Source organism: Ictidomys tridecemlineatus, chromosome 6, assembly GCF_052094955.1.
Source record: "Ictidomys tridecemlineatus isolate mIctTri1 chromosome 6, mIctTri1.hap1, whole genome shotgun sequence".
Classification (NCBI taxonomy): Eukaryota; Metazoa; Chordata; class Mammalia; order Rodentia; family Sciuridae; genus Ictidomys; species Ictidomys tridecemlineatus.
The window spans coordinates 103,898,835-103,926,429 of NC_135482.1; the positions used below are offsets into that span (position 1 = coordinate 103,898,835).

General features: G+C 43.4%; 3 protein-coding genes across 8 annotated transcripts in view; 1 reads left to right on the forward strand and 2 right to left on the reverse strand.

Annotated features, from left to right (window-relative positions):
• The window catches only part of Vamp1 (vesicle associated membrane protein 1), an 80,649-nt gene that overhangs the window by 2,326 nt on the left and 50,728 nt on the right, over positions 1 to 27,595 (forward strand). The window contains exons 2-5 of one of the 2 annotated variants that reach the window (XM_021735283.3): positions 773 to 899; positions 1,181 to 1,339; positions 2,046 to 2,097; positions 2,489 to 4,682. In XM_021735283.3, coding sequence (XP_021590958.1) covers positions 773 to 899; positions 1,181 to 1,339; positions 2,046 to 2,097; positions 2,489 to 2,505 — 355 coding nt within the window. In that variant the 3' untranslated portion in view covers positions 2,506 to 4,682. Of the gene's footprint in view, positions 1 to 772; positions 900 to 1,180; positions 1,340 to 2,045; positions 2,098 to 2,488; positions 4,683 to 27,595 lie in introns of those variants that run through there. The other variant, XM_078015363.1, reaches the window with a different exon arrangement.
• On the reverse strand, positions 5,347 to 13,085 carry Tapbpl (TAP binding protein like). Of its 5 annotated transcripts, none has more exons than XM_021735280.3 (7): positions 12,987 to 13,085; positions 10,350 to 10,580; positions 9,928 to 10,200; positions 8,270 to 8,608; positions 7,344 to 7,649; positions 5,974 to 6,057; positions 5,347 to 5,790 (listed from the first exon to the last, which is right to left on the reverse strand). In XM_021735280.3, the coding sequence occupies exons 1-7, from the start codon at positions 13,054 to 13,056 to the stop codon at positions 5,747 to 5,749; spliced, it is 1,347 nt and encodes a 448-aa protein (XP_021590955.1). In that variant the 5' UTR covers positions 13,057 to 13,085; the 3' UTR covers positions 5,347 to 5,746. The 5 variants fall into 5 exon arrangements, with proteins under 5 accessions (XP_021590955.1, XP_013219686.1, XP_005338412.1 ...); XM_013364232.4 differs by lacking the exon at positions 12,987 to 13,085 and adding an exon at positions 11,619 to 11,769; XM_005338355.5 differs by lacking the exon at positions 12,987 to 13,085 and adding an exon at positions 11,348 to 11,499.
• Positions 11,994 to 23,226, reverse strand: Cd27 (CD27 molecule). The gene is made up of 6 exons (XM_005338356.5): positions 17,131 to 23,226; positions 16,813 to 16,944; positions 13,399 to 13,578; positions 13,092 to 13,181; positions 12,712 to 12,828; positions 11,994 to 12,460 (listed from the first exon to the last, which is right to left on the reverse strand). The coding sequence occupies exons 1-6, from the start codon at positions 17,327 to 17,329 to the stop codon at positions 12,336 to 12,338; spliced, it is 843 nt and encodes a 280-aa protein (XP_005338413.2). The 5' UTR covers positions 17,330 to 23,226; the 3' UTR covers positions 11,994 to 12,335.

A 27,595-nucleotide genomic window follows, 5' to 3' on the forward strand; every position in this document is an offset into this window, starting at 1 on the left:
TCCTGAGACTCTGCCAAATCTACAAAAGGAAGGTACAGAGTGTCTGTGGTGCATGTACATCGAGAACTATTTCTAGCATTATTTTTGTTTCCTGTCTGTGCTCTTGGAACAATTTCCACATCTAATGCAATTGCTTTGTGCCTCAGATTCAATCTAAATGAAACCCCTATCTTCTCTGCCAAAAACAATGCAAACAAACAATCCTGACTCATTCTACCTACACAGACTTTGCCTTTGGTGATACTCCAAGTTGTCCTTGTAGCAGCACAGATATACTAATCACCATGTGAAACATAATCAATAACTGGATCACTATAAGCAGAGTTAGCTTGCCTTTCCTTTATGTTCAAACTTTGCATATCCTGAGGGATTTGTGTTTTCTACAAATGTCTCCTTCTGTATTGATTTTTTACATTTGTCTTCATGTGAAGGCATTTGACAACCTGGGAAATGCCAGTTAGGCCAAGGCTTGCACATTTGTCCCTGAAGCCATTGTATCAGAAGATGGGCTTGAATTTGAGTCAGAGGTTAGCCCAAAACAAGATCTCTTAATGGTATTCTTTGTGTTGTTACATCTAAATATTGTTACTGGCTCTTTCATCTTTTGTTCCTTGCCTGTATGCTGCATCTCCCTACTTGATATTGCCAAGGAGCTAGAATCCTTTCCATTTGCTATAACCTAATCATAGTTGCTCGGGTGGAATTGGGTGAGAATGCATGATTCCTTTCTTGTCTTGGTTATTTTGTGTACTCTCTCCACTTCTCTCCACAGGTCTGCTCCAGCTCAGCCACCCACTGAAGGGACAGAAGGGACTGCCCCTGGTGGGGCTCCCCCTGGCCCTCCTCCTAACACGACCAGTAATAGACGACTACAGCAAACCCAGGCACAGGTGGAGGAGGTAGGTGGATTCCCATCTCTCTGAGAGTTTCCAAATCATAGAAGTTTAGAAACAAGGGAACCTCTTGTCCACCATAGAAGTTTAGAAACAGAAGGGAACCTCTTGTCCATTCTCGTTTTTTTTTTTTTGTTTGTTTGTTTGTTTGTTTTTTACAGGGGGTTAGTTAAAGACCCTGAGAGGCAAAGCATCTCTTAGATGGGTCCAGACTTGCGATTCCCAAGTTGTTCTTTCTCCTATCTCTATTGGGAAGCTTAGCAGCCTTGTTTTTGTACTCCTCTTAGGTGGTGGACATCATGCGTGTGAATGTGGACAAGGTCCTGGAGAGGGACCAGAAACTATCAGAACTGGATGACCGAGCTGATGCCTTACAGGCGGGAGCATCGCAATTTGAGAGTAGTGCTGCCAAGCTAAAGAGGAAGTATTGGTGGAAAAACTGCAAGGTGAATTTCCTTGTCCTCTCTCCCTTCTTTTCTTGTACTTCCATTTGTAGAAAACAAGAAAACTCTCAGCTTCTACATTCCCTCTTACTGCTGGTGCCAGGTCTCTGCCTTGCAGGGTTCTTAGGAGGAAAATCTGAATACCTTCTCCTTGAGATGAGTTACATGTATTGACCACCAGGGTAGGCTAGAGTATTCAGAACCACTTACTGAGAAAGTAAAAGTGCTACCCTGGGGCGTTTAGAATATTTAAGTACCTTTTTCCCATAGGAGTCTCAAGCAAAAATTTTAACTGGAAGTTTCTCTGACACAACCAACAGCAACACAGTGATTCAGGTGTAAATACTCCTGAAAATTTTTGGAAATGCACTACACATTTCACAATGAAAACCAAACTAACTGAATATAAAGATCTAAAGCCTGCTTCTTCATTGGAATTCCCTTTAAAGCCCCCAGGCAACAGGAACTAAGCCAGAAAGGAGTGAATTGCAGATTTTGTGCTGTTTCTGAAAAACTACAGACATGGTCGTGGGATTATGATCCTATGGGAAGCAAAGGGTTAGGCCTGAAAGGCATGCTCATGTCTGGGTGATGAGTGGTTTCTTCCACTGCCCAAAGAATAGAGGAAATTCTGTTCCCAAATCTCTGGTCCAGCTTTTTTCCTTCTTCCCCAAGTCCAAAGGCTCATGTTTTGTTCATGTTTCTTCAGATGATGATCATGCTGGGAGCTATCTGTGCCATCATCGTGGTAGTTATTGTAAGTAAGTATCGCTGAGGTTGCTGATGGGGTGAAGAGGTGGGAAGGTCCCGGAATCTTCTCCCAGCCCTGCCTGCCTGCCTGCCTGCCTGGGGAGTGGGGCTGCTCTGACTGAGGTATGGAGACTGCTGCTGGGGATCATACCTGGTTTGGGAGGGAGGAAGGGTAAAGACAAGGAATTTCCTTGATAGACAAGCCTTCTCCTTATAAGGCATTGTGGGGAGATGGCCCCTTCTGTTCTGAGGAAGTGGGGCTATGCTGTTTGTCACTGGCTTGGGGCTGGGGCACCTGCAACTGAGAGACTTGAACATCTAGTAACTTGATGTAATTTGCCCTCTTGTTTTCTCCTGTCTCTTTTTCTTCTCCATCTGGGACTTCCTGATTCCTGTGTCCAGTCTACTTTTTTACTTGAGAATGTGCCACCCCTTCCCTGTTCTCCATTGCCATTCAAGCTCATGTCCTTCTCCCTCTGTTTGCTCTCTCAACAAACTTCCCCATCTGCCTTTCTCCATCCCAGCCCAGGCTTCTCCATCATCCATTCTTCCTTTTTTGTTGCATTCATTTGCATTCTGTCCCTCAATACTAGAAATGCTGCTCGTGGTACAGTCTTGAAGTCACTACCTAAAGATCAATAGCTGATGCCTCCTTCCTTTCCCCTTCTCATGTACTCTTATGTTCCCCCATACCCTAAAGGAGTTGGCTGCCAAGGGGAGGGAGAATAACTGAGGTGAAGTGCCCAAGAATCTGGTAAGGTTGTCGGGGAGAAGAAGGGTATTGGTGTCCATGAGTGTCTCCTAGAAAGGCCAGGTCTCTGGCAGGAGGGGACCATGAATAGTTGGGAAGTGGTGGCTTGCTCAGTGCTGCACTTGCTAGTTTTTCTCCTGTGCCAGGCCTTTAGAGAGCCCTGGGGTTCTGTCCAAAGGCCAATCTGGTCCTAGTGCAGTACCCTTTTAGAAATCAAATCTGTTTTTTGCAGTTATTGCTAATCTTTCAGCCCAAGATTTTCTATGTCTTTCAGGAATCTTATAGTCTTTTACTTTGTTCCCTATTAGCCTGGAAAACAAGCACTTGTTGATTACAAAACTACCAGGAGACTCTCATTTCCATCCTAGAAGCAGACCTATTTGCTTCTAACTGGAAGGAGCTGTCTCTCTTTGATGTTTTCTGCAGCATTCTATATTGTTCATGAGGGCATCAAATAATTGCAACTAGCCAGAGTTTGGTGCTTGTGATTAATTTTAATTACTGGAATAAAGAGAGAATACCTGTTATAGAGAAACAGTAAGTCAAGGGCCTAATTTGAGAATAACAGGCTTTCAGGAAGCCACTTCTTGCCCTCTCTTTAAAGAAGGTCCCGTTTCTCCCTTCCTGTTGATAAAGAAATGTGAGGCTGCTAGAGGTAAGGTCCTAGACTCCCATAGAATTCTTTTCTCCACACCATCCCTGTGAGCCCTGGTTGATTATAAAGATTTAGAGAAGTCCAGTAGATCCACTAACTCAGTCTTGGAGTGGGAGGGTTGAGAGTCTGTGACAGGTGTATTTTTATATTGTTATACTATCATGGGCTCCTTGCGTCTGGAGCCACCTCTCTGTTCTTTCTGCAGTATGCTCCCCTTCTGAACTGCCCTCACCCATCTGAATCCCACATTGCTTCCTTTCTCCTCTTTGCTTGCTTTGTGTGCATAGACATTGGAACCTGAGGATGGGAGCTGCTTAGCCTATCTTGGGGACTACTGCTGAACTTCAGGATAGCATGTTACATGGGATAAAACTGAGGTGCTAGGGGAGGAGGGAAGGCTGGGAACAGGAAGGGGAAGACCCATAGCAGTGTTTCCCTCTGTCCTCTGGTCCACAATCAGAAAGAGTCTGAGGCCATGCTGGGCTGGGTCTGAATGCCCGCTTTCCATGCAGCAGCATTTCATTGTGCAAAACCATACTTCCTTTCTTTTTGCCCCCTTTCCCATATTTCCTTCGTCCTGCCTAGGGCAGGACTGAAGAGCTGGAAGAAAGCAGTCAGTGTACCCTCCCAGCGTCCCCCTCGAAGGTCTCCACTCTCCTCTGGGCTCCTCCTTGCCTAATTCAGGGGGTCACCGCTGGAGAAGAACCACCACTGTCCAAGATGTGTCCCCAAGCCTGGAGCAAATTCGCCCTCTTGGCCTACCCAACCCTATCATGGGAATTATTTTCTGGGTTTCTGTCCCTCTTAAGGCTCACCAAGTATAGTTGGCTTTGCTCTTTTGGGGGTAATATCCCTTCTTTCTTTCTCATCCCACCCTGAATCCTCTTCTGTGTCTTTGCTCTCCCACTTCCCTCCCACCACCCATGTGCATGAGCAAATATGCAACTAAACCCTGGGACTCTGCAGTCAAATGAAGCCGAGTTTCCCACATCCCTTTCTTCAGTTTGCCATGAGATGATGTGGGGTTTCCACTGTGTGTCTGTCATTACCTCTTTGTCTTTTTTCCAAACCCCAATCTCATACTTGTATAGAGTAATAACAGTTGTACTTCACCAAAGGCATGTGGCATATTTACCAATTTCATGTATTCTGAACAAAGGCAAAAAATATAACTAATTCCTACCACTAAACTGGCTTGGTTGTTGTTTGGGTTGGAATAACTGGTGGGGTGGGGGTGTCATTTCTTTCTACCAGTCTGATGTTGCTAAAGGACAAAGGGCAGCATATGTGTTTGAATGGTTTTCATGGAGATTAAAGGTTTGTGTGTTGGCAGAGGAAGTGGTCTGTGCTCTTAGCATTTAATACCTAAAACAGCTTGACTCTTGCAGGTGCTGGTGAGAGGAAGTGACAACAGGAAGTTGAGTAGGCACATCACGCTGGCAAACAACTACGGGTTTTGGGCCTCCCCATCTGCCTCCTTCCTAGTCCCTGGCCTGCCTTTCCTATCCCTGGGGACATGTTCACATATGACCTCCACCATATTCCTTCTCCTCCCATTATCCTCATGCAGTTTTCTTTTGCTGAGTTCCATTGTACTGATCAGACACATTGTAGCAATGAACAACAGGAAAAATCACTTCCCCACAGCTGATGGAGTGAGAGTTTGTAGGTATTCTGAAATTCCTGGCAATTGTCTGAAAGATCAAAACCTTAGTTGCAGTTCAGGGTTACTAACACAAAGCAGCAGAGATGAAGCCTTTGTTTCACACCTTTAAATATTTTGCAAGTTGGAGTAGTTTTGGGGACAGGGCTTAACTGGGACCAACTCAGAGAAAGACAGGAAAATGGAAAAGCTTTGTCTCGGTGGTCACAAAGGGCTTTTATTTTTGACAATTCGAAATTGTGTGTGGCGGCCCAACCCCCACCCCCTTATTCCATTGTCCCTTACTTGCTCCTTTCTCTATTCCTATTTTTCTTTCCTACCACCTCAACTCAAATATGGCCCTTTGGTGTTAACCTCCACACAAACATTCTTCCTCCCTTCTTTCTGTTGTTTCTCTTGACACATCAGCCCGGGGCACACAGTAAAGGAAGGCAGAGCCCTGTGTAGAGCCAAGGTCACTACCTGTCCTGTCTGTCCTCCTACCTCCAGACCTGGATCCCCCTTCAGGCTTTTCTCTGCTTTGTGATTCATTGTGAGGTCCTTCTGAGACAATATGACTACTCCATCTTTATAATTGGGGCAAAAGAGTATTTACTCAGAATGCTTCAGAGTCTTGGCAGACTTTGGTGAGGAAGCTAGGAGAAAACAGAAGGAACAAGATTAGTTACCAAAAGCAGGAGGCTGTCTGAGGTGGGAGAGGCAGCTGGAATTCAGAAAGTCTGGGCTCCACCCCTGGTCTAGGTGGGGAGGTGCTCAGAGTGGGTTGATTACAAGCAGGTTGGGTCAGGGACCAGAGCTGAGGGGGACCAGGCACTTACCTTGCTGTCTCTGAAGCCCCAGGAACAGTAGTGCAAGAAGGAAAAGACTACTGGCCAAGATGATTTCAAAGGCCATTCTCTGCTCTGTAGGTGAGAGAATATGGGCAGGAATAAATCTCTTGCGCTGAGCCCTTGCTGCCATTATCCCCGCCAGGGAAGAGAAGCACAGGTGTGTGTGTTTGTTACTCTCCAATGAAAGAGCTGGAAATTGTGCGTGCAGCAGCTTCTGTATTTGTTCAGTATTGTCTGGTGTTTACGTGTTACTCCACACAGAATTCTCTTCCTCTTTCTACCTCAGTGCAACATTTAAAAAGTTGTTATTTTGTGAGGGAGATTTAGGTTAGTCATTGACTGTTAAACTGAGATTTTGTAAATAGCTGAGAAATGGCATGAACTGGGATGAGACCCCAGTTTTTTGGGAAGCCCATAATCTAGTAAGCAATCAAATAATGTCCCATGCTCTTAATGTTTGTGTTTCAAGGTGTAGATTCTTTCCTGTCCCTTATCTGTTTAAGACTTTTCACCAACATTCTGTGACTTTCAGGATGAAATTCCAGTTTAAAGGACCATGGAGATTGCAAGGTGTAAGTCTATAAGGGGAGTCAGCCTGCCTGTTTTTCACGTTTTTATTAATAGGTGACATTGGGAAAATAACATCTGCAATTGCCAGCTTACATATCTGTAAAATGGGTGTTGAGCTGGGCATGGTGGCAGGAGGATCACTTAAGCCCAGGAGTTCCAGGCCAGCCTGGGCAACATAGTGAGATCCCATTTCAATAAATAAATAAGTCAATAAAACAACAGTTATAATACATGAGGTCATACTTAAAATTTAAGTGCTTCACACAGTGTTTGATTCATGTAAATGCTCAATAAATAGAATTCCCTCTAGTTTCACAGCCATTTCCCCCTTTTCCCATATACCTTTGGCTCTGGCTGTACTAAACTACTTACAGTTCCCAAAGTTTTCAGTAGGATGTTTTATAATTGTATCTTCACATGTACCATTCTCTCTGTCTTGTGTGTTCTCTTCCCCTTAAGCTAGCTGACTGGGCTCAAGTGTCTTCTCCGGCTCATCTTCCCAGTCTACCTAGTCTTGTCTCTCCAGCTGTACTAAGCTTCTAGAGGGCAGGATCAGGAATCCTTCAACCTTGATCTGCAATCCAAGCACATTGCCTGGTTCCCTGGAGGCTGAGAAGGAACGAAATCCCAGGTGATGTGTGGTGGAAGCTGTAGAGGCTACTACCTTAGGAAAGACAAAGCCTGGGGCAGAGGCAGGAGTGTGAAAAAGCTGGGATGGAACAAAGCATAGGGGCAGGAAAGCCATGAGCCCAAGTGTGGTAGTGGGGAAAAGAGGATACCCTTAGTACCTGTGTGTGGGACAACCATGATGCTGGCCTTAAGGGGCTCCTCCAGGGAGATGTGAGTGACCTGGCAGGTATAAGTGGCGCCTTCAGGGCCAGGTTCAGCCATCAGGGACGAGGAGATGCTATAGGTGCCAGCCATGCTTTGCCTGAGGCTGGAAAAGAAGGCACCAGACACCTCAGCTGGGGCTCCACCCAGCTCCTCTCGGATCCACGTCACCACCACGTCCAGAGGATAATAGCCAGCGACATTGCAGATGAGAGTGGGTGGCAGCACTTCATTTGCCAAGCTCAGTCGAATTTTGGGGGAAGCTGAGGAAACAATGAGGAATAAGATTCCAGAGGAGTCCAACTGGGGCCAGAAGAGGAACCTGAAGCCTTTTTGTTCCTGTTGAGAATGAGAGTAGGTAGTAGAGGCAGAAGTTTCTTCCTCAGTGGTATTCCAAGGTGGGGGGGTGGGGCTTGAGGAGTCCACCTGAATGTAGGCCATAAGGGGGCACATTTTCTAGAAAGCAATAGTAAAGCCAATTAAAATTTGGCTGGCTGGCTTCCTTCTTTTTTTTTAGTGATTGAACCCAGGGCCTCACAGTGCTAGGCAAGTGCTCTTTCCTGGTCAGAACCATTCCCTCCACCCCTCCTTAGTTTGCTAGTGCCCCTCCTTAGGATATGGTCCAAAAGGACCAGGGTGATTGTAGATGGCCCACCAGGGCAGGGGAGCGGGATCCTGGGCTGGATATTTCTTGCTGGATTTATCTTGGAGTCTAGTGGGATACCTTATCCGGTGCCATCTGTGCTTATAGGTTGAAGGCAGCATTAGGTTGTAGTAATACAGTCTGCCTCTCAGGAAATTGCCTTTGTGTTTGCATCTCAATGTGGAAAACACTCCCTAGAGGCATATTCCTCTGTCTAGGATAACTGGGTCCTAGCCTTACCTTGGATATTGAGCTGGATGATTTGTTGAGCTTGGTACTGAGAGGTAGTGATCTGGCAAATGTAGGTCCCCTCATCTTTTAGAGAGAGGCTGGGGAGGGTGAGAGAGGCATCCCCGGCCATAAGTAGTTCCTCAGGCTTCAGGGTAGCACCCTGCCGCTTAGCCTGCCCCTGCCCTGTCATCCAACTGTACACCAGCTGGCCACTGCCCTTATACTGCAACCGCCACTCCACGCTGATGAGATCCAGGCTTGGAGCCATGGAAAAGCCACAGTGAAGGGAGGCTGAGGATCCCAGCAGGAAATTCAGGGATTGGGTCAGTGTTGTCACCTGGAATTCCACTGTGGAGAGAAAAGGAGATGACTTGTGGATTGCTTCCTCCTTGAGGTTACCTGGTCTATGAGTTGTGGACATACATCTGCCCCATCCTGCCCTGGGCAATGAATCCACTTGAGCTCCTTTCCCATCAAAAATAACCAAAAATGGGACTCTGGAATTGGCAACATGGTATACATGGAGTTCTGAACCATTTTGGTGTCACACTTTAGGTGATCTGATGAAAGCTATGGACCTCTCACCAGAAAAAAAATGTACATGCAAAATTATGAGTTGCTGTTGATTTTCAGGTAAGAATGATCAGAGTAGAACAAACAAACAAGCAAACAAAAAAACCACACAAAAACTCCAACAACAACAATAAACCTGTGGAAATCTGGTTCTTCCATGTACTAGTTATCAGTCCCTCAGTATTAATAAGCTCATCTGTTTAAGTGAGGTTGCTATGAAGACTAGGATCTTTTACCCCTGACCTATATCCCCAGCCCTTTTTATTTTGAAACAGTTTTGCTAACATGCTTAGCGCCTCACTAAGTTGCCTACACTGGCCGGGAACTTTGTGATCCTCCTGCCTCAGCCACCTGAGTTGCTATAGGCATCTACCACTGCACCCTGCCCCAAACCTTTTTATTTTCTGAGACAGGATTTCGCTAAATTTGTAACTCTTCTGCCTCAGCCTCCAGAGTTGTTATAATTATCTTGAAGCACTAGATCAGCCTAGATTTTCACTGGAGGAAACTGAGGCTATTTTTTTTTTTTTTTTTAGTTGTAGATGGACATAATACTTTTATTTATTTATTTATTATGTGGTGCTGATGATTGAACCCAGTGCCACACACATGCCAGATGAGCGCTCTTCCACTGAAACCACAACCCCATCCTGGGGCTATTCTTAATATGACTTAATATGAAATGGACAGTATACATGAATAGAATAGTCTCATGTGTCCTGTTTCCCCACAGATAAAAATTGTCTCCAGTTTTGAGATAGTACGTAGGTTTTATTAGTGCTTGGACTCAACAAGTAGGTGCCTCCCAGCATTCTCCTAGGGACCCATGAGTTTTTAGAAAGAAAGGACCGCCAGGAACTAGGAGGTACCCTGAGATGCTGACATGGGAGGTGGAAGTGGACTTGTTCTCTTCCTTCTATCTTCCCATCACTCGCCACTTTAAGAAAGCAAAACTTCCTTTGTGCCTCTTGTATTTTCTTTTCTTTCTTTTTTTTTGGTGGGGGGGTGGTTCTGGGGATTGAACCCAGGGTCTTGTGTAAGCACTTTGCCAACTGAGCTATATCCCCAGTTCCTCTTGTGTTTCATTTTCTTACCTGCAGTTCTCACAGTCCCCTGGAGGCTTTGGGGTAGATTCAGCATAGGTTGCCAGACAGCTCCATTCTCACCATCCCCAAGAGTTTTCATTACCATGGAGACACTGGGTCCCCCTCTAGATATTTGCACGTTGATGATGAACCAAGCTGCCTTCTCAACAGTGGCTTCCTGTCTGACTTGGAGAAAATAGCGGGAAATTTCACAGGTCATCTCTTTCCCATTGCAGTCAGCATGGAGCAAGGCCTCGGCCTGGGGAATCTGTACCAGGTCCACTGGGGAGAAGGGTAGCACACAGGTCAGTTTGGCTGGATAATACAAAGGCTAATGGGAAGCATGTATAGGAGTATAATCAGAAACTGGGCTGCGCCAGGGGGGCTGCCCCAGCAGGGCCAAGAACACACGGTGGAAGGAGGGCTTTTACCTGAGGCCTCAAATATAACAGGTTGGTCATCTTTGTCCACTGCACCATTTTGGAAATCAGTGAAGCCTTCCAGGGAGCCATCATCCAGCACTGGCACCTGCTTCAGCACAAGCAAGGCCTTCTCCCTATTCCCACTGCTGGCAAAAGCCCTTTGGTGCCCACCTTCCATCACCAAGAAGCAGTCTAAGATAACGTCCACTGCCTGCCATTGCCTTTCTGTTGCATGGGGTTCTGCAGAGAAAAAGCTAGGGTGAGAACCCTCTTGCCCAGAAAGTCATTCCACACTTGTTTCTCATGCCCATCCCCCAAACTATGGACTTATCAAGGGGTAAAAATTGTCTTCAGGTCCTAGCTGTCTGTATTCTTACATCATATACAAAACCAGGTTTCTGGGAGGCACCTGCTACTCTAGGTAAATACTTTCTGGTGTGAATTATTTCAAGTCCTGGATCTGCCTTGCTTAGAGGGGTTTATATTTTTACTCTTATTTCTAACTATGAAATGAAAGACTGTCTTCCCTCAAAGAGATTCTTAGCAGAAACAAATCAATGAGCAAATACTGCCAACAGAAAGAGCTGGGTCAGTCGCTGTTGCTAGGGGTAATACCAGCCAACCTCTAAAGTTTTCCAAGCAGCCTTCTGAGTCTGCTCTGCTTTCCGTCATTAGTGTGACTTCCCCTCCCCCACCAGTGATCACCTCCCAAGTGATTTCCTAGCCCAGGGAACCCCCTTCCTCCTCTAAAGTGTCAGCTTCCAGGCCAGTGCACTCTCTCCAAAGAACAGTGGCTCTCCTGACACTTCCACTTTTTCTTTACCCTTTTCCCAGCTGAGTTCTCTGCTCCTCCCCCTTCTCCCTTCCATATAATTGATGTCAGCTGCTAAGCCTTTAAACTATTTGGCTTAGAAAGTGATAGGAAACAATTCCTGGCCTCTTTACCCTTCTAGAATCTTGTGGCTACCTGGGCCCAGCGTTTCCCTGAGCTAGTGCTCCCAACTCACCGGTTCTTGCTGATCCGGACAGAGCCAAGCAGAGCAGCAGACACCACCCCGCCTCCATGTTCATGGAGGCTGCTCTCAGGCCCCTCTTCGCCTACTGCCTTTCTCACTGCCTCCCCACCCCCCACCCCTCTCCCGCTTGCAAGCCTGGGCTGAAGAAGAGGGGTTCTCCAAGTACCCCTTGCTTGGCCAATCGCCCGCTCCTGCCCGTGTGTTTCTTCTACACTTCTCTTTCGCTTTCACTTAGAGGAAGTGTCACCGTGACTGACTTTACCTCTAGGTGAAGCCATTTGTAGCAGCTGCCGGAGCTCTGCTGGCTGTTCTCCTTTCTCCACCCACACCCCCCAAAAAACCCAGGTGATTTCAAGATCTGGCATCACTGTACTCTTTTGCTTCCCATCTGACTTAAGAAAGTGGAGCTCTAACTGTGGAAATGGGGAGGGGCGATGGAACCAGAAGCCAGCTCCACTGTAGCCTATCTGTGCCACACCCACTGTGGCCCCACCACGCTCAGACTGGCCACACACTACACAGCAGGCTGCACTGAAGAAAGCTCCCTCCCCCTCAGATCCCTGATTTGACAGATGAGCCTGGGACTGGCCTTGGTTGTGGAATTGGAATTTCAGAGAGAAAGCTGAGAGCAGCAACGTGGGAGTCTGTCATTTTTATTTTGCCCATTTTGGGGGTCAGGGCTATAGCGTGTGGGGCTTTTGCAGACAGAAGTGTGTTTTACAGCTAAAGCTTGGGCCCTCCCGTAGTACCTGGGCCAAGCTTGCTTAATCAATCTCCTGTTCATTCAGTCTCAATTCGTACCAGTCTCAGCAAGGTACTTTGTCAAGTGTACATAGGAAAGGATCCCGATAAGAGGATGGTACTGAAGTAAGGACTGCCAGGTCTGGCTCTCTGGACAGCCAGTGAGGTGAAAAGGAGGTTAGAGCTTTATTTCGACCATGACCTTCCCCTCCGCCCTCCACCCCCACCCAACGCTGGCTCAAGGGTAGGAAGCAGGCTCTGGTTTTCGGTAGTCCTCTTGGATGGGTATGGTGCTGCCCTCCTCCTCCCTGGGGCAGCTATAAGAGCAAGACTCAGCAGGCTCCAGTGGGCTTTCATTTTTGTCTGCAGAAGAAGAATTAGATGAGAGGCTTGGATAGCAGTGGGGCAAGGGAGTGAGGGAAAAAAGAGATAAGCAAGGGAGGGTCAGCTTGGGGAGGGCTGCCAGGAAGGTGCCAGTGAAGAGGAAAGAGTTAGGAGCCAGGTTCGTGCAGATGGGGTTGGGGAGGTTTCGGTGAGGTTCAAGGCATGGACAGCTGGGCTAAGATGGGTGTGGGTACAGGGGCAGAACTGGAGGCTGATATTCTGTCTCTTACTTGATCCATATTTTCTTTGTTGGAGGAACAGGGCTCCTCCCAGGGCGAAAACAAGAAACATTCCAGAGAAGATCACAAAGACACGGATACAGTCTGAGTTACACAGGGACCTTTGAGCTGTGAAAGGCAGGGTCATATAGTTTTGGGGGGTGAGGTGGTCTAGCCCCTCAGTCCTCAACCCAGGCCTCCTGTTACCCCTGACTTTCTCCTTTCCCTACTTTCTATCCCCTTGCCCCAGGAGACCAGTCCTCTTCTAATTGAGAGACTCTGCCTACCCCTCCTTTTGTCATCCTTAGTCCTAGGAACTTCCGGGCTGGCTTCCCTCCTGGCCTCTCCAGTAAGCATTCTCTCTGGGGGTGGGGATTAGGGTGAAAACTCACGTGGCAAGTGGGTGGGGAGAGTTGGGTCAGGCAGCTGCCTGAAATCAGCCGGAGTCTGCACATGATTGACTGTCCCCGTCTCTGGCATCTCTGGAAAAAACCGAGACAGAATGAGTAGCAGCAGGGAACCCCAGAGGGCACTTGGGTTTGAAGGCCTATGGCACGATGCCGCCACAGGATGAGATGGGAAGGCTGTACAGGCTGGCCAGGAGGAGCTTGTCTGGGGGTTGGTGCAGTAGAGGGGAGTGCTGGTTGGGGTGTCTCCCCTACCCTCAAGTGACTGGACAAAGGGTGGCCTGGAACTTACTTTTGGTATAAGGTAAGTGGGTGGGTGGTGGGTATGGGCCCAGGGCTTCAGATGGATGAATGGTCAGAGAGGGGTGTGAAGAAGGATCACACTCTGTACACTCTTTGTCCCTGCACTGCCAGTCCTTGGGGCAGCCACACTCTGTATTGGCAGTGACGGTGCAGTTACTAAGGAGAAGACCTGGGGAAAGAGGAGGGTTGGGGGAACAAAGGACATACAGATAACTTGTGGGGTACACTAGCTTAATACCCCTGACTCCCATCTCAGGCCCACCTCTAGGGACATGAATCCCTTTCCATTCCCACTGTTTCATCTACCCCCGACAAGGGCCTAGCCTTCCCTCAATATGGTCTAGTTTCTTTACTACTATTATTATTTTTATTAAAGAAGAAAGTTGGACATTTTGGAAATTCATAGGCTCAGAAATAGAAACAATGAAAGCAGAAGGAACCTACATAATTTTCTCTTGTGCTCACTAATACTTTAATAACTTTTTATTGAAGTATAACATAGACAGGGACACACATCATAAGTATGAATCTTAAACAGTGCAAATTAGATCTATAGGTGTGACCAGCAGCATGTCAAGAAACAGAAAATGACTAGCACTGTTCTTTTCTAATCACTAACCCCCCAATGCTAGCTGTTCTCCTGACTTCCTAATACCACAAATCAGTTGTGCCTGTTTTTGTACTGTATGGGTGGAATCATGCAATCTGGACTCATTTCTGTGTGGCTTCTTTTGCTCAGTCCTACATGAAATTCATCCATGTTGCAGATCATTCATTCTTATTGTTGTATATTACTCCATTTTATGAATGTCATCATTTATTCATCCATTGTACAATTAGCAGAAGGTAATTTGGAGGGTTTCCAGTATTTAGCAATTAGTAATAGTACTTATATATATTTATTAATATAAATATGTATTTATATTAATTGAACCCAGAGGCACTTAACCACTGAGTCACATCCTCAGCCCTTTTTATATTTTATTTATAGACAGGGTCTCGCTGAGTTGCTTAGGACCTTGCTAAGTTGCTGAGGCTGGCTTTGAACTCACAATCCTCCTGCCTGAGCCTGCAGAGCCACTGGGATTACAGGTGTGCACCACTGTGCCCAGTCCCTGATATGTTTTTAACTTTACTAGAGAATTACTTGATTACAGACATCCTTTGCCTTTAAAAATATAAATTTTGCTTGAGTGTAGGGGTCAAGTGTTGGTGGCTGCTACTCAGCTATACCATGGATGGGCAGTTTTGCCCTGGGCTGGGCTTGCAAGTATTTGTGGTTGAGAGGGAGGTGGTGATTTGGAGGAAGACCACAACATTTGGAAGTGTATTAGGCTTGGTCGAGGGGCCTGGTGAGGACCCTGGAGCAGCACACTTGTGGGGACCTGGGTAGTCCTAGGAACCCTGACAGATGAAAGAGGAGTGCAGAAAGGGAGGATGCCAACGACTCTGTCAACTCTAACAGTTTTCTTTTGCTTATGCTTTTTGTCAGGGTAGAAAGAGAGAGACATTCCTTCTTCTCATCTTTATGGTCCTATGACCTCTTTTCAGAATTCTGGCTGTGAATTGCTACTAGAATTTGGTTTCCTTGTGGCTTACCAGGAATTGTGAGCCAGCCTGTTCAAAGATCTGCAAGGGAAGAGTAAGAGCAGCCTAGGTCAGTGATGAGGGGAGGACAGTGGTGGTGGTCATTGTGGGGACCATGAGGACATCTGCTCAAAGGGAAAGGAAAGATTTAAAGAATGGTTTGAGGCTGCTTATAAATGGATGAGGTACCATTGTTTTTTCTTTTTACCCCTGAGGTTGAACCCAGGGGTACTTTACCACTGAGCTACATTCCGAGCCCTTTTTATTTTTTATTCTGAGACAGGTTCTTGCTAAGTTGCTTAGGGTCTTGCTAAATTGTCAAGGCCGGCCTCAAACTTGTGATCTTCCTGCCTCAGTCTCCTGAGACACTGGGATTACGGGAGGAATCCACTGCATCTGGCAGAAGTGCCATTATTTTCATTGATGAGTATCCAGAGAGTTGGGGGTTCTATTTACCATGTCTAATCTATGGGGGAAGAAAAATCCAGGCTAATTTCAGGCACTTCCTCATCTTACAGGTGCAAACACTGAGATCCAGAGAAGGCCAGACTCACTCAGCCTCCTTCCGATCACTTATTCTGGATATAGTCTCTCTGTACCTGGGTGTTGCCTGAGTACTGTGGAATCTATAAACTATGTCTTACAGTGAAGGATCATGGATTGAGCCATCCTGCAGCAAAGTAAAGGGACCGAAGATCAGCTCAATATTTAGAAAATGCCTCTGTTGGGGCCTACAGAGTGAGTGGGGTAGGCTCTGACAAAAAAAATTTCAACCCTGCTGAGGCTGCTGGCAAGGAGAGAAAAGCATCTATTAACAGTCATATTTTTAAATTGACTGAGGAATATTTTGTGTATTAAAAATGTTGCTTTTTTTTTTTTTAATGTGATTCTGGAGATTTCACCTAGGGCCTTGTTCATGCTAGGCAAGCACTCTACCACAGAGCTATAGAATGTTGCTCTTTGACTGATTTACAATGGCAAAACTTATTTTTTTTTTAAGAATATAGTATTAAAAGACCTAGTGAGACCAAATACATTTGATAGTTAAGTAGTTTAGTAGTGACAGTTAAGTAGTAAAGTGTCTTGCTGAAGAACATTAGTTTAAAGGGGCAACTTTAAAGTCTGCTATTCTAGTGTTTATGGACACATAGTATCTGGATTTCTAACGAAGAAGGAAAAATAATAATACAGTTCATAAGCATAGTTGCATATATTATATCTTAATTTTTAAGTGAGTTTTCCTAAATATTTTTCGTACAAAAATGTTGCTGTCTGGCTTATATTGTTATTTCCTCAGAAAGACACATTTCAAGTTCTAAATAACCAACCTACAAATACGCACTCTGAGAACACAGCTAATTCACTAGTTGGGAGTTTCCTGTTGAAATCTGGGGTTCTAGAGCCACTTTGTTCTTTTTTTTATATGTCTTTCTTTTCTTTTTTTCTTTTTCCTTTCTTTTCTTTTCTTTTCTTTCTTTCTTTTTTTTTTTAAAGATAGCATCTCACTATGTTTCCCAGGCTGGCCTCAAACTCATTCCTCTATTATTTTATCGATCCTATCCATAGATCCCTTCTTGCCAGTCCTTCAAATTCTGCTTACCTTCTTCCCTGGAATACTAGATATCTCCTCACATTAATATATACCCTGCCTAGGGCTCCCCATTTTTCAGCATTGACCCCATTTCCTTTGTGCCTTGAAGTAGATGAAATTCTGACTCCGGTTCTCCTTATTTCTCCATACCCAGCTCTGCCCTTCGGCCTCGCTCCCCCAAATGCTCGCTCCATGTCACTCCCTGCATACCCTTACCCATCTCACCAAAGTTACAGTGCCGACAGCTCTCACAATGGGGCCGGGTGTGGTGGTCTGGAGAGAAGGAGACCCCTGGTATACATGGATCACACTGAGCAGCCTTTCTGTGCTGGTCACAATCCTTCACAAGGAATGTTCCTGAGAGCAGAAGGTTCAGGATCAAGGCCTAATGAAGGTCATTTCTCTTCCTCTTCAAGTTAACACCTGCAGTTTACTGCAGGATACCTCTCATTGCTTGAGCTCAGTTTTGTCCAGTGCTTCCCATCATCTTAAACCCAGTCCCATTTTCCCACTTACCTGGCCACTGCTGAGGGCTGCTCTTACCTGGCTCACACATTTGACAGCATAGTCCTCCCTGAGCCCAGTAGTGCTTCTCTGGACACCTTCCAGGGGCTGGAGTAGCTGAGATCCCTGCTAGGGTCCCCAAAATGAAGAGCCAGCAGGGGGGTGGCCATGCCATGGCTCCTGCCCAGAGATATCTTTTTGTGTTCTCGTTGCTGACCACTGAGTACAGGTGCCTCATCTTTGTACCTGCTGGGCAGTGGCTACAGTTTCTCTCTTGAGTTTCCCTGCTTCAGGTACCAAGCCAACCTTTGATGGCAATAAAAGCTCTACTGTGGTTGGTTTTTTCTTTTCTCATAGCAGCAACCTCAACCTCCTCCCCCCCTTTCCGCAAGCTGAGGGAAACTCTCAGACTTGCTGTTCTTCAAAGATATCTCCTCTCCTTTCCTCTCCTTGGCTTGGCCTGCCTGTCTACTCTCTCCCTCTCTCCTTCTCTCCCTCTCTTTCTCCCTCCCTCTCTCCCTCCCTCATATGAAGCATTTAATTCATCTACACCCGCTGCTTTTACAAAGGGGTTTGGATATACACAGTTTCTCATCTTTCCTATTCTGAGACTTGGACATCAAGATCCACACAGGGGACCCCACATCAGTCCCCTGCCCAGTTTATAAGCTAATCCACATGCCCATCTCTCTCATACTTCTATTCTTTCTTTCGCAGAGATGCTCAATTTTAAAAAGGAAAAGGAGCCAGACTTGCTACAGATCTGCAGACTTTTCTCTGAACTCTTCAGATCAGATTAATTTCAGAATTCAGAATATTTAAGAGTTAGAAGAAAACTAGCATCATAAAACACCCTCCTGAAGCTGGGGTAGAACTCAAAATTAAACATACCTTTGCTGCAAACTATTGAATGTTTACACTAAATGGGAGGTGTAATGACTATAACTAGCTTTGTATCAATTGAGCTTCTGTTTTATGGCTGAAAGAGTTATCTAGAGCATTGTTCAGAGTTGGAGACAAGGGACTTAATCTTGTGTCTCTTCTTATCACCATCTGTGCTAGGAGGTCAAATATGCTCTCTTTTAATCTTTATGCTACCTGTGATACAGGCATTATATGCTGCCCATCAGACCCTTGCTCACCTTGCTCCTCACCCTAGTACCATCTTTATCCTCCCCAACCCTGAGATTAGTAGTGTCCTGAGGCACCTGGGGTTTCTAGCTCTGGGCACCTGGGATTAAAGGTGAGTTCCTATGTGGGTGATCTCTTTCCTGTTTTCTCAGTTCTCTTGGGAAGACTTATTTGGATATATTGGACTCTTTGTATCCTGGGAACACGGGCTGGGTGGGCTCTCCCCATTCTTTCCCAGTGACCATGATGTGGGATGGCTTATTTCTCTAGGGCACTTCTCATTTAGGGGCTTTACAGTTGTTTTGACACTGCTCATGAAATGTCACAGCCCTGTGGTTGCACCTGGTAGATCTGTTAGATCTGTTCTATCTAACTCTTCAGTTTCCTTTCTCTTCATTTTTTCCATCCTCTGCCTTTCCCCAGCCCCCTCTACAGCGCCTCAGGAGGGTCCATTCAAGAAGAAGCCACACATGGTTGTGATTTCAAGTTTTTCATGGAAAATCATCCTTCTCACTAAGGATGCCTATAATCCCAGCGATTTGGGAGGCTGAAGCAGGAGGATTACAAGTTCTATGCCAGTCTGGGCAATTTAGCAAGATCTTGTCTCAAAAAATAGAAGAGTTGGGGATGTAGTTCAGTGGTAAGTGAGCCCAGGGTTCAGTCCCCGGTATACAGAGAGGAGAGGAGAGGAAAAGAGAAGAAGAGGGAGAGGGAGTGGTGAGGGAGAAGTGAGGGAGAGGAGAAGAAAGAAAGCGATTTTTCTTACTATTTGGCAGAGACCACAGAGAATAATAACTATGGGACCTGAAGACTTTTCTCTCACTAATAATCCTGCCCCATTCCCAGGTCACTGTTGAACCTTAAACCTCAAGGCAGGTGTTGGGAGGTGGGCTGACCAGCTGACAATAGGACCTTTGGGAACCAGTGAGATCTGAGAGGAATCATGAGGCATTAGGGAGAAACTTGCTGAAGCAGGGCTTGGAGTACACTGAGAACTTACCACCTTGGCTAGACCGTGAACTTCTCACTCACCTAAGGCCTCCATTTTCTGGGACAAAGCCCATCTTCCTCTTGTACTTACTAGTTCTCCACAGGGATCAGAGCAGGAGCAGGGGCTTTCTGGTTTTCCTAGAGTACCCTGATCAGGAGGAGGAAAGCTAATTTTTTTTTATATCTTTATTTTATTTATTTATTTTTATGTGGTGCTGAGGATGGAACCCAGGGCCTCACATGTGCTAGGCGAGCGCTCTACCACTGAGCCACAACCCCAGCCCGGAAAGCCAATTTTCTGGACCTTATTCTTTTCTGGGCAAATGGAATGACCTCATTTCTGGCCCACTGTGATCTTTGCATCAACTTCTGGTGAGCCTTGCCCTGTTCTAGGCTGGCTCCCTTCATGGTATCTTTCTCTTGTGCACAGGCCCTGGAAATGCAGCCTGCTCACATTTGCCTTGAAATGATCCACTATCATGTTCTCTTTTGGGTCAAATCTGTCCCCATGTCTGGCTGGGGAAGAGATATATGTCTCTTCCCTGAAATTCTCTGCTTTTCTTACATCTGCAAATATAGGTCAACAGAAGTCCTTCTCTTTTTTTTTTAATATTTATTTTTTAGTTGTAGTTGGACACAACACCTTTATTTTATTTATTTATTTTTATGTGGTACTGAGGATGGAACCCAGGGCCTCGCACATACTAGGTGATCGCTCTACTGCTAAGCCACAACTTCAGCCCAAGAGTCCTTCTCTTTTGAACACTTTGATCATTTTTGAAAGTTTCTAACCAAACCCTCCTGTTGTACCTGTGTGACATAGATCTTAGCTGGAGTCACACTGCTCTGTAATATCCAGAAAACATACTCCTTGATTTCCATTCAGGGAAAGTCTTGGACAGGATAGGAAAGAGGTAGGGCTGTCTACAACACAAATTCCAGGGCTAAAGTGATGTGAGGTTGTAGGTGTGGGGTGGTATCTCACTTTAGTTTTGATTCTTACTTCCCTAATGATTAGAGATGTTGAACATCTTTTCGTGAGCTTAGAGGCCATTTGTATATCTTTGGAGAAGTATCTAGTAAGTCTCTTTGGTTAATTTTTAAAAATTAGTTTGTTTTTTTTTTTTTGGTTATTGAGTTTAGGAGTTCTCTATGTATTCTAGATATTAATCCGTTAGCAGAAAGATGACTTGCAAATATTTTCTCCCATTTCATGGCTTGCTTTTTTACTCTTTATATTTGTGGGGTGAGGGGAATGAGAATTGTTCTAGAGATAGAATACAGGGCCTTGTGCATGCTAGACAAGTGCTCTACCATTAAACTACACACCCAGCCCTCCTCTCCTCCTGCCTCCCACATTAGGGATTGAACCAAGGGACTTTCTACTACTGAGCTACATCTCCAGCCCTTTTTATTTTTTATTTTGAGATAGGTAAATTGCCAATGCTGACCTTGAACTTATGATCCTCCTGCCTCAGCCTTGTGAGTAACTAGAATCTATATTGTTTTTTTTTTAAGAGAAAGAGAGAGAGAGAGAGAGAGAGAGAGAGAGAGAGAGAGAGAATTTTAATATTTATTTATTTATTTTTTTAGTTTTTGGTGGACACAACATCTTTGTTGGTATGTGGTGCTGAGGATCGAACCCAGGCTGCACGCATGCCAGGCGAGCGCGCTACCGCGTGAGCCACATCCCCAGCCCCTCTATATTGTTTTTTGATGCACATAAATTTAATATTTGTATAAAGTCCAGTCTGTTATTCTTTTGTTGCTTGTGCCTTTGGTGTCATACCCAAGAAATTATTGCCAAATCCAATGTTATGAAGCTTTTGCTTTTTTTTCTTAGGGTTTTATAGTTTTGAGTCTTATATTTTGGTCTTTGATCCATTTTGAGTTAATTAAAATTTTTTTTTCTTTTTGCAGTGTTGGGAATCAAACCTAGGGCTTTGTACATGCCATGCAAGTGTTCTACCACTGGACTACATCCCTAGCCCTTTTTCTTCTGAGTTACTTTTTATATTTAATGTTAGATAGGGATACAACTTAATTCTTTTGCATATAGATATCCAGTTTTTCCAGCATCATTTATTGAAAAGACTGTTCTTTCCTCATTGAATGAAGATTCTTGGCACAAATATATAATTTTATTTGACTATGTTTGTGAGAGTTTATTTCTAGGCTCCCCATTCTACTCTGTCCATCTATATACCTGTCTTTTTGCCAGTACCACTCTGTTCTGATTGCTGTAGCGGTGTAGTAACTTTGAAAACAGGAAGTGTGAGTCCTCTAAATTTATCTTTTTCTAGGTTATTTTTGCTATTTGAGGTCCCCTGAGGTTCCTTATACATTTTAGGATTTTTTTTTCTATTTCTGCAAAAAACATCATTGGGATTTTGATAGGGGTTGTATTGAATCTGTAAATCATTTTTGAGTTATGTTGATATCTTTTTTTAAAATTATTTTTTAGTTATAAGTGGACACAGTATCTTTATTTTATTTGTATATGGTGCTGGGGATTGAACCCTGTGCTTCACGCATGGTAGGTGAACACTCTACCTCTGAGCCACAGCCCCCACCTGCATTGATATCTTTAAAAAAATTTTCTTTTTAGTTGTAGTTGGACACAATACGTTTATTTTATTTATTTTTATGTGGTGCTGAGGATCAAATGCAGTGCTTCACACAAGCTAGGCAAGCACTCTACTGCTGAGCCACAACCCCAGCCCCAGCATTGAAATCTTAATATTAAATTTTATGATATACACACATGGTATGTTACTTAATTTCTATGAATTTGTGAATTTTCACTTTTGTTTGTCTATTATTATTATTGATAGTGGGGATTTGACCCAGAGATAGTTTAATACTGAGCTACATTCCCAACCTTTATTATTATTATTATTATTATTATTATTAGTAGTAGTAGTAGTAGTAGTAGTAGTAGTAGTACTGGGAATTGAACCCAGGGACACTTAACCATTGAGTCACATCACCAGACCTCCCAGCCCTTTTTTTTTTTTTTTTTTGAGATAGGGTCTTGCTAAGTTGTTTAGGGCTAAGTTGCTGAGGCTGACTTTGAACTTGTTGTCCTCATGCCTCAGCCTCCTGATTTGCTGGGATTATAGGTGTGTTGCCTGGCCCTATTATTAATTTCTAACTTCATTCTATTGTGGTTGGAGAAGATCCTTTGTATCTTGTAATAATCTTTAGAGGCTTAATTTGTGGCTGAACCTATGGTCTGACCTGGAAATGCTCCTGTGTATTCTAGAAAAATGTGTATGCTGATGCTGTTGAATAGAGTATTCTATATGTATCTGTCAGATCTAGTTGCTTTGTTGTATTAAGTCCTCTGTTTCCTTACTTATCTTTTGTCTGCTTCTTGTACCTATTATTAATAGTGGAGTACTATGGAAGTCTCCAAAACTATAGTTGCAAAATCATTTTTATTCTTCTTTCAATTCTGTCAGTTTTTGTGTCATATATTTTTTTCTTGTAATTGAGATTTTATTGGTTGTATTGAGGATCAGCACCCATATATTTCACTTGTACACAGTTCTTAATGCATGTACCCAAATCTGAAAAGCCTTATGCCATGATTCTTTTTCAGTTATTTCATTGACTTTCCAGCTTCAAATTTGGAGGTAAATTTTCCTTGAGAGGACTTCCAAGTACCAATATCTCAAATGCTACTAAGCTGTTACATAGGTCTCACCAATTCACAATTTTGTCATATATACTACATACTCAAATTTTCTATCTTTCACAGCATATTAAAAAAAATAACTGGACATGGTGGTACATGCCTGTAATCTTAGCAGTTTGGGAGATTGAGGCAGGAAGAGTGCAAGTTCAAAGCCAATCTCAGCAATTTAGTGATGCCCTAAGCAACTTATTAAGATCCTGTCTCAGAGTAAAATAAAAAAAGGGCTGAGGATGTGGCTCAGTGGTTAAGCACCCCTGGGTTCAATTCCTGGTACCAAAAATAAATAAAAATAAAAATAAATGTGTGTGTGTGTGTGTGTGTGTGTGTATGTGTATGTATATATATATATATATATATATATATATATATATATATAATGTTTAGTGCTACTAAAAATTTGCATTTATAAAATAGTTGTAAAAATCTTCCTCTGGATTGTATGAGAATGGAGACTAAGACATGGTATATGATTAATCAGACTTGGCTTCTTTCTCTTCCGCTTCATCAGAGATTGGACTCTCCTTGTTTTTAGTTTCTCTCTTTTCTGCAAGTGAATCTTTTTTAGTTTCTTGGTTAGCCACTTAAGTTTGTTTTCCCTTTTGTTTGGACTTTTCCCCCCCAAGACATCCTTTCCCACCACCTTCTTGTGTCCATTTTTGCAGTAGCAACTGTAACTGTGGGAGCATAATTAATTCCTTGAACATTCTTGCAGAACAGGTCCACTGGTAAGACTCCCTCAGCTTTGTTTATCTGAAAATGTTTTAATTGCTCCCTGTCTTTGATATTTTTCTGAATATAGGATTCTTAGTAGTTTTGTTTGTTTCTCTCTCTCTCTCTTTCTCTCTTTTTGGTACTGGGGATTGAACCCACAGGCACCAAACTACACCCCCAACCCTTAAAAAAATTTTTTTTTCCTTTTGGTTTTAGGGATTGAACCCAGAGGCGCTCTACCACTGAACTACTTTCCCAGCTCTTTTTATTTTTTATTTTGAATTAGGGTTTCAAGTTGTTTATGGCCTCCTGCCTCCCTGAATTGCTGGGATTACAGGAATATGCCACCAATGCCCAGAGATGGTTTTGTTTTGTTTTCTTGTTTGTTTGTTTTAGCACTTTGAATATATTGGTCCACAGCCTCTGGCCTCCAGAGTTTCTGTTGAGAAATGCTGATAATCTCATTGAGGATTTCTTGTATGTGATGGGTCAATTCTCTTCTGCTATGTTCAAGATTCTTTTTTTGTTTGGGCTTTTGAAAGCTTGACTATCATGTGCAGGTCTCTTTTAGTTCATCTTATTTGGAGTTCAGTGAACTGCTTGAATGTCTTTTGTTAAATTTGGGGAGCTTTTGGACATTATTTATTCAACTATTCTCTCTACCCCTTTCTCCTCGTCTGTAACTACCCACAATGCACATATTATTCCACTTGATGATTGTCTACAGGTCTCTTGGATTCTGTTCACTTCTCTTGCAATATTTTTTTTCCTGTTCTCTGACTCATTAATTTGCATTGTTCTATCTTCAAATTTGCCAATTCTTTCTTCTACCTGCTCATATTAACCTTTCAATCCTCCTAGTGAATATTTTATTTCAGTTATTGTACTTTTCAACTCTAGTATTCTCTTTTAGTTTCTTTTTAGGTTTTCTGTCTTTTTATTGATATTTTAATTTTGTTCATGTTTTTTTTAACCTTATCTACATCTTTCTTTACTTCTTTGAGCATTTTTTATAATAGTTGTTTTAAAGTCTCTGTCCTGTACACCTGCCATCACATCTTTTCAGTGAATTTCTGTTGATTTGGGCTATACTGCCCTATTTCCTTGTATGCATTTGTTGTTGTTGTTAAAAACTGGACTTTTGAATTTACTAATAGAGTAGCTTGAGAAAGCATGTTTTCCTCTTTCCCAGGGTTTGCTGTTTTTTTAAAAAATATTTTTTAGTTGTAGGTGGACACAATACCTGTATTTTTATTTTTAATTTATATGTGGTGCTGAGGATCAAACTCAGTAACTCACACATGCTAGGCAAGCACTCTACCACTGAATTACAACCCCAGCCCTGCTGCGGTTATTTTTTCAAATCATCAGCTTGCTTTATTGATTGTTGTAGGTTATCTCTGTGTCAAAAATCAGCCTGAGGTGTAAACTTAAAGACTTTTCAGGTCTTTTCTGAGATTTTCCCTGAGCATGCATGATCACTTTGTAATTTATTTTCCTTGTATGTATAGTTATTTGCTTATTTGGGCAGTTCTGGGGATTGAACCCAGGGTCTTGTGCATAGCAAGGCAGGCACTCTGCCACTGTTTGGCTCACAAGAAAGGAGGAAAAGAGGAAAATGAAGAGGGGGGAAAAGGTTACTGTTTTTTTTTAACCCCCTGAACAATATCTTCAGCTGGGAGGTGAGGGCTTGCCCTCTGTGATCAAAAAAACAATCAGCCATCATAGCATAGATCCTCAGTGTTTGAAGGATAGGAACCTTTTGGTCCACTCTGGCTCCCACAAGCTTTTAGCAAGCTGCTTCAGAACACATGCAAATGGTTGATGGATGAGAAATGGTAAGTTGCTACTGAACTAAGAAACAAAATTAACTGCAGTGTACGATCCAAGCTGTCCCTTGGAATTTGCAAGCCTTCAATAGACCCCAGAGTTCCAAAATAAGTTCATTAGACCGATTTCGCCAGTGCAATTGTTGTCTAGGTGGGGAAACAGTTTCCTGGTGCTTCCTACTCTGCCATCTTCCCAGAATCCTCTCTTCAGAATTTTTACTGAAACTTTATATGTCACAAGGAAACAATTTAAAATTGTGTTTTAGACATTGTTCTTAATGGTCCTTCCTACCTCAGAGATTTAGCAATGGTCAAGCTACTCCACAAAGCAATAAGGGCATTTTCCAAATTCCTGATGTTCCTCTTCTCTCCTTTTTTCTGACTGTACGGCCTTTCAAAAATCTTCTGTCAGAGCTGGGAGTGTAGTTCAGGGGTAGAGTACTTGCCTACCACATGTAAGGGCCTGGATTCAATCCTCAGCACCGCATAGCAATAAATAAATAAAATAAAGGTATTGTGTTCATCTACAATTAAAAAAAAATCTGTCAGTTGGGCTTGGTAATATGCATCTGTAATACTAGCCACCTGGGAACTAGTATTAAATTAAAGCCAGCCTCAGCTATTTTATAAGACTCTGTCTTAAAAAAAAAAAAATAAAAAGGGCTGGGGATGAAGCTCAGTGGTCAAGCACTCCTGGGTTCAATTACCATTAGTTAAAAAAAAAAAAAATATATATATATATATATCCCAGTGTTCAGTATATATTGTATATATGAGTAAGTCAGCATACTTGGTTTCTCTTTAGTCGCTAATCCCCAAATCAGTTCTTCCCTTTATAAATCCATTACCAGTTGAAATGCTCAGCAGAACCAAGCTGTCCACAAGATTACTCCTTAGAAGGAACTTCTGTTATATTACAGATGTCAGAAATCATTGTTCCAGGAACTGAGGATGTGGCTCACTGGTAGGGTGCTTGCCTAGCATGTGTGAGGCCCTGTGTTTGATCTTCAGCACTAAAAACAGAAAAACAATCCCTCTTCCTGATTTTTCTTTCTTTTTTTATTTGAGATAGGGTCTCACTAAGTTGCCCAGGCCCTGAACAATGATCCTCCTGCCTCAGCTGGGATTATACGCATTGACCACTACACCCAACTAGTGTTTTTGGTTCTTATCAACCAAAGACCTTATTTTTTCTAGCCCACTTTATCTCTTCCCACTCCATTCCTTCTCCCCCTCTCCTGTTTTATTTGGTGACTGCCACCAAAACTCCTGCCCCCATCTCTTTGGATCCTTCTTCCCAGCAGGGCTTTGAGAGACTAATGATGGTCTGGGTACCCCTATCCTAGTTTTAATTGTATCCCTGATACTCCTCAGTCTGGGTGATATGGGGAACTGAAGAAATGTGAGCATTTGTTCCATCCTCTGGCCACTTTTTAGAATCCCAGCCCCAGCTCTTAGTGTCTCCCAACTCATAAGGCACTAACTAAATATTTGATTGTCCAGCCTTGGCTTTGTTCCCTTGCAGCTCTGTTCATAATTATCACATTGAAATTTCATGGGGCACAAGGTCATAGACTTCCTAAATTCCACTTCCCATTCATTTAACAAGTATTTATTTGTAGCACATCCATTTTGTGTCAGGTATCTGCTAATAGGCTATGAAGATTAAAACAGTTACCAAATAGTTTCTGCCTTTGTAGAGTTGACACAACAGTAAGAGAGTCAGACATTAATCAAGTAATCTCAAGGACATGTCAGGGCTGGGGTTGTAGCTCAGATATATATAATATAATATAAATATCCATATATATGGATATATATATATATATATATATATATATATATATAAAGAAAAGACACATTAAACTGACCATTAGTAATGGTCATTATTGCAGTGCTATGAAGGGGAAAGTCAAGATGCAAGATAAGGACTAAGGGGTGCTTCAATATGGAAGCAAAGTTTGAGACCTCTGAAAGCTCTCTATCTGCTTGAGGATTGTTTCTTCCTTTGATTACTCTATGGTATTTTTTTTCCTTACATGCAGATTATATAAAATAGGTATAATAGTGACTAGTAGGTCTGGGTGTCAGGGCATATGTTTGATTTTAATGATTGACTTAGATGAAAAGGTGCTTTAGGTCA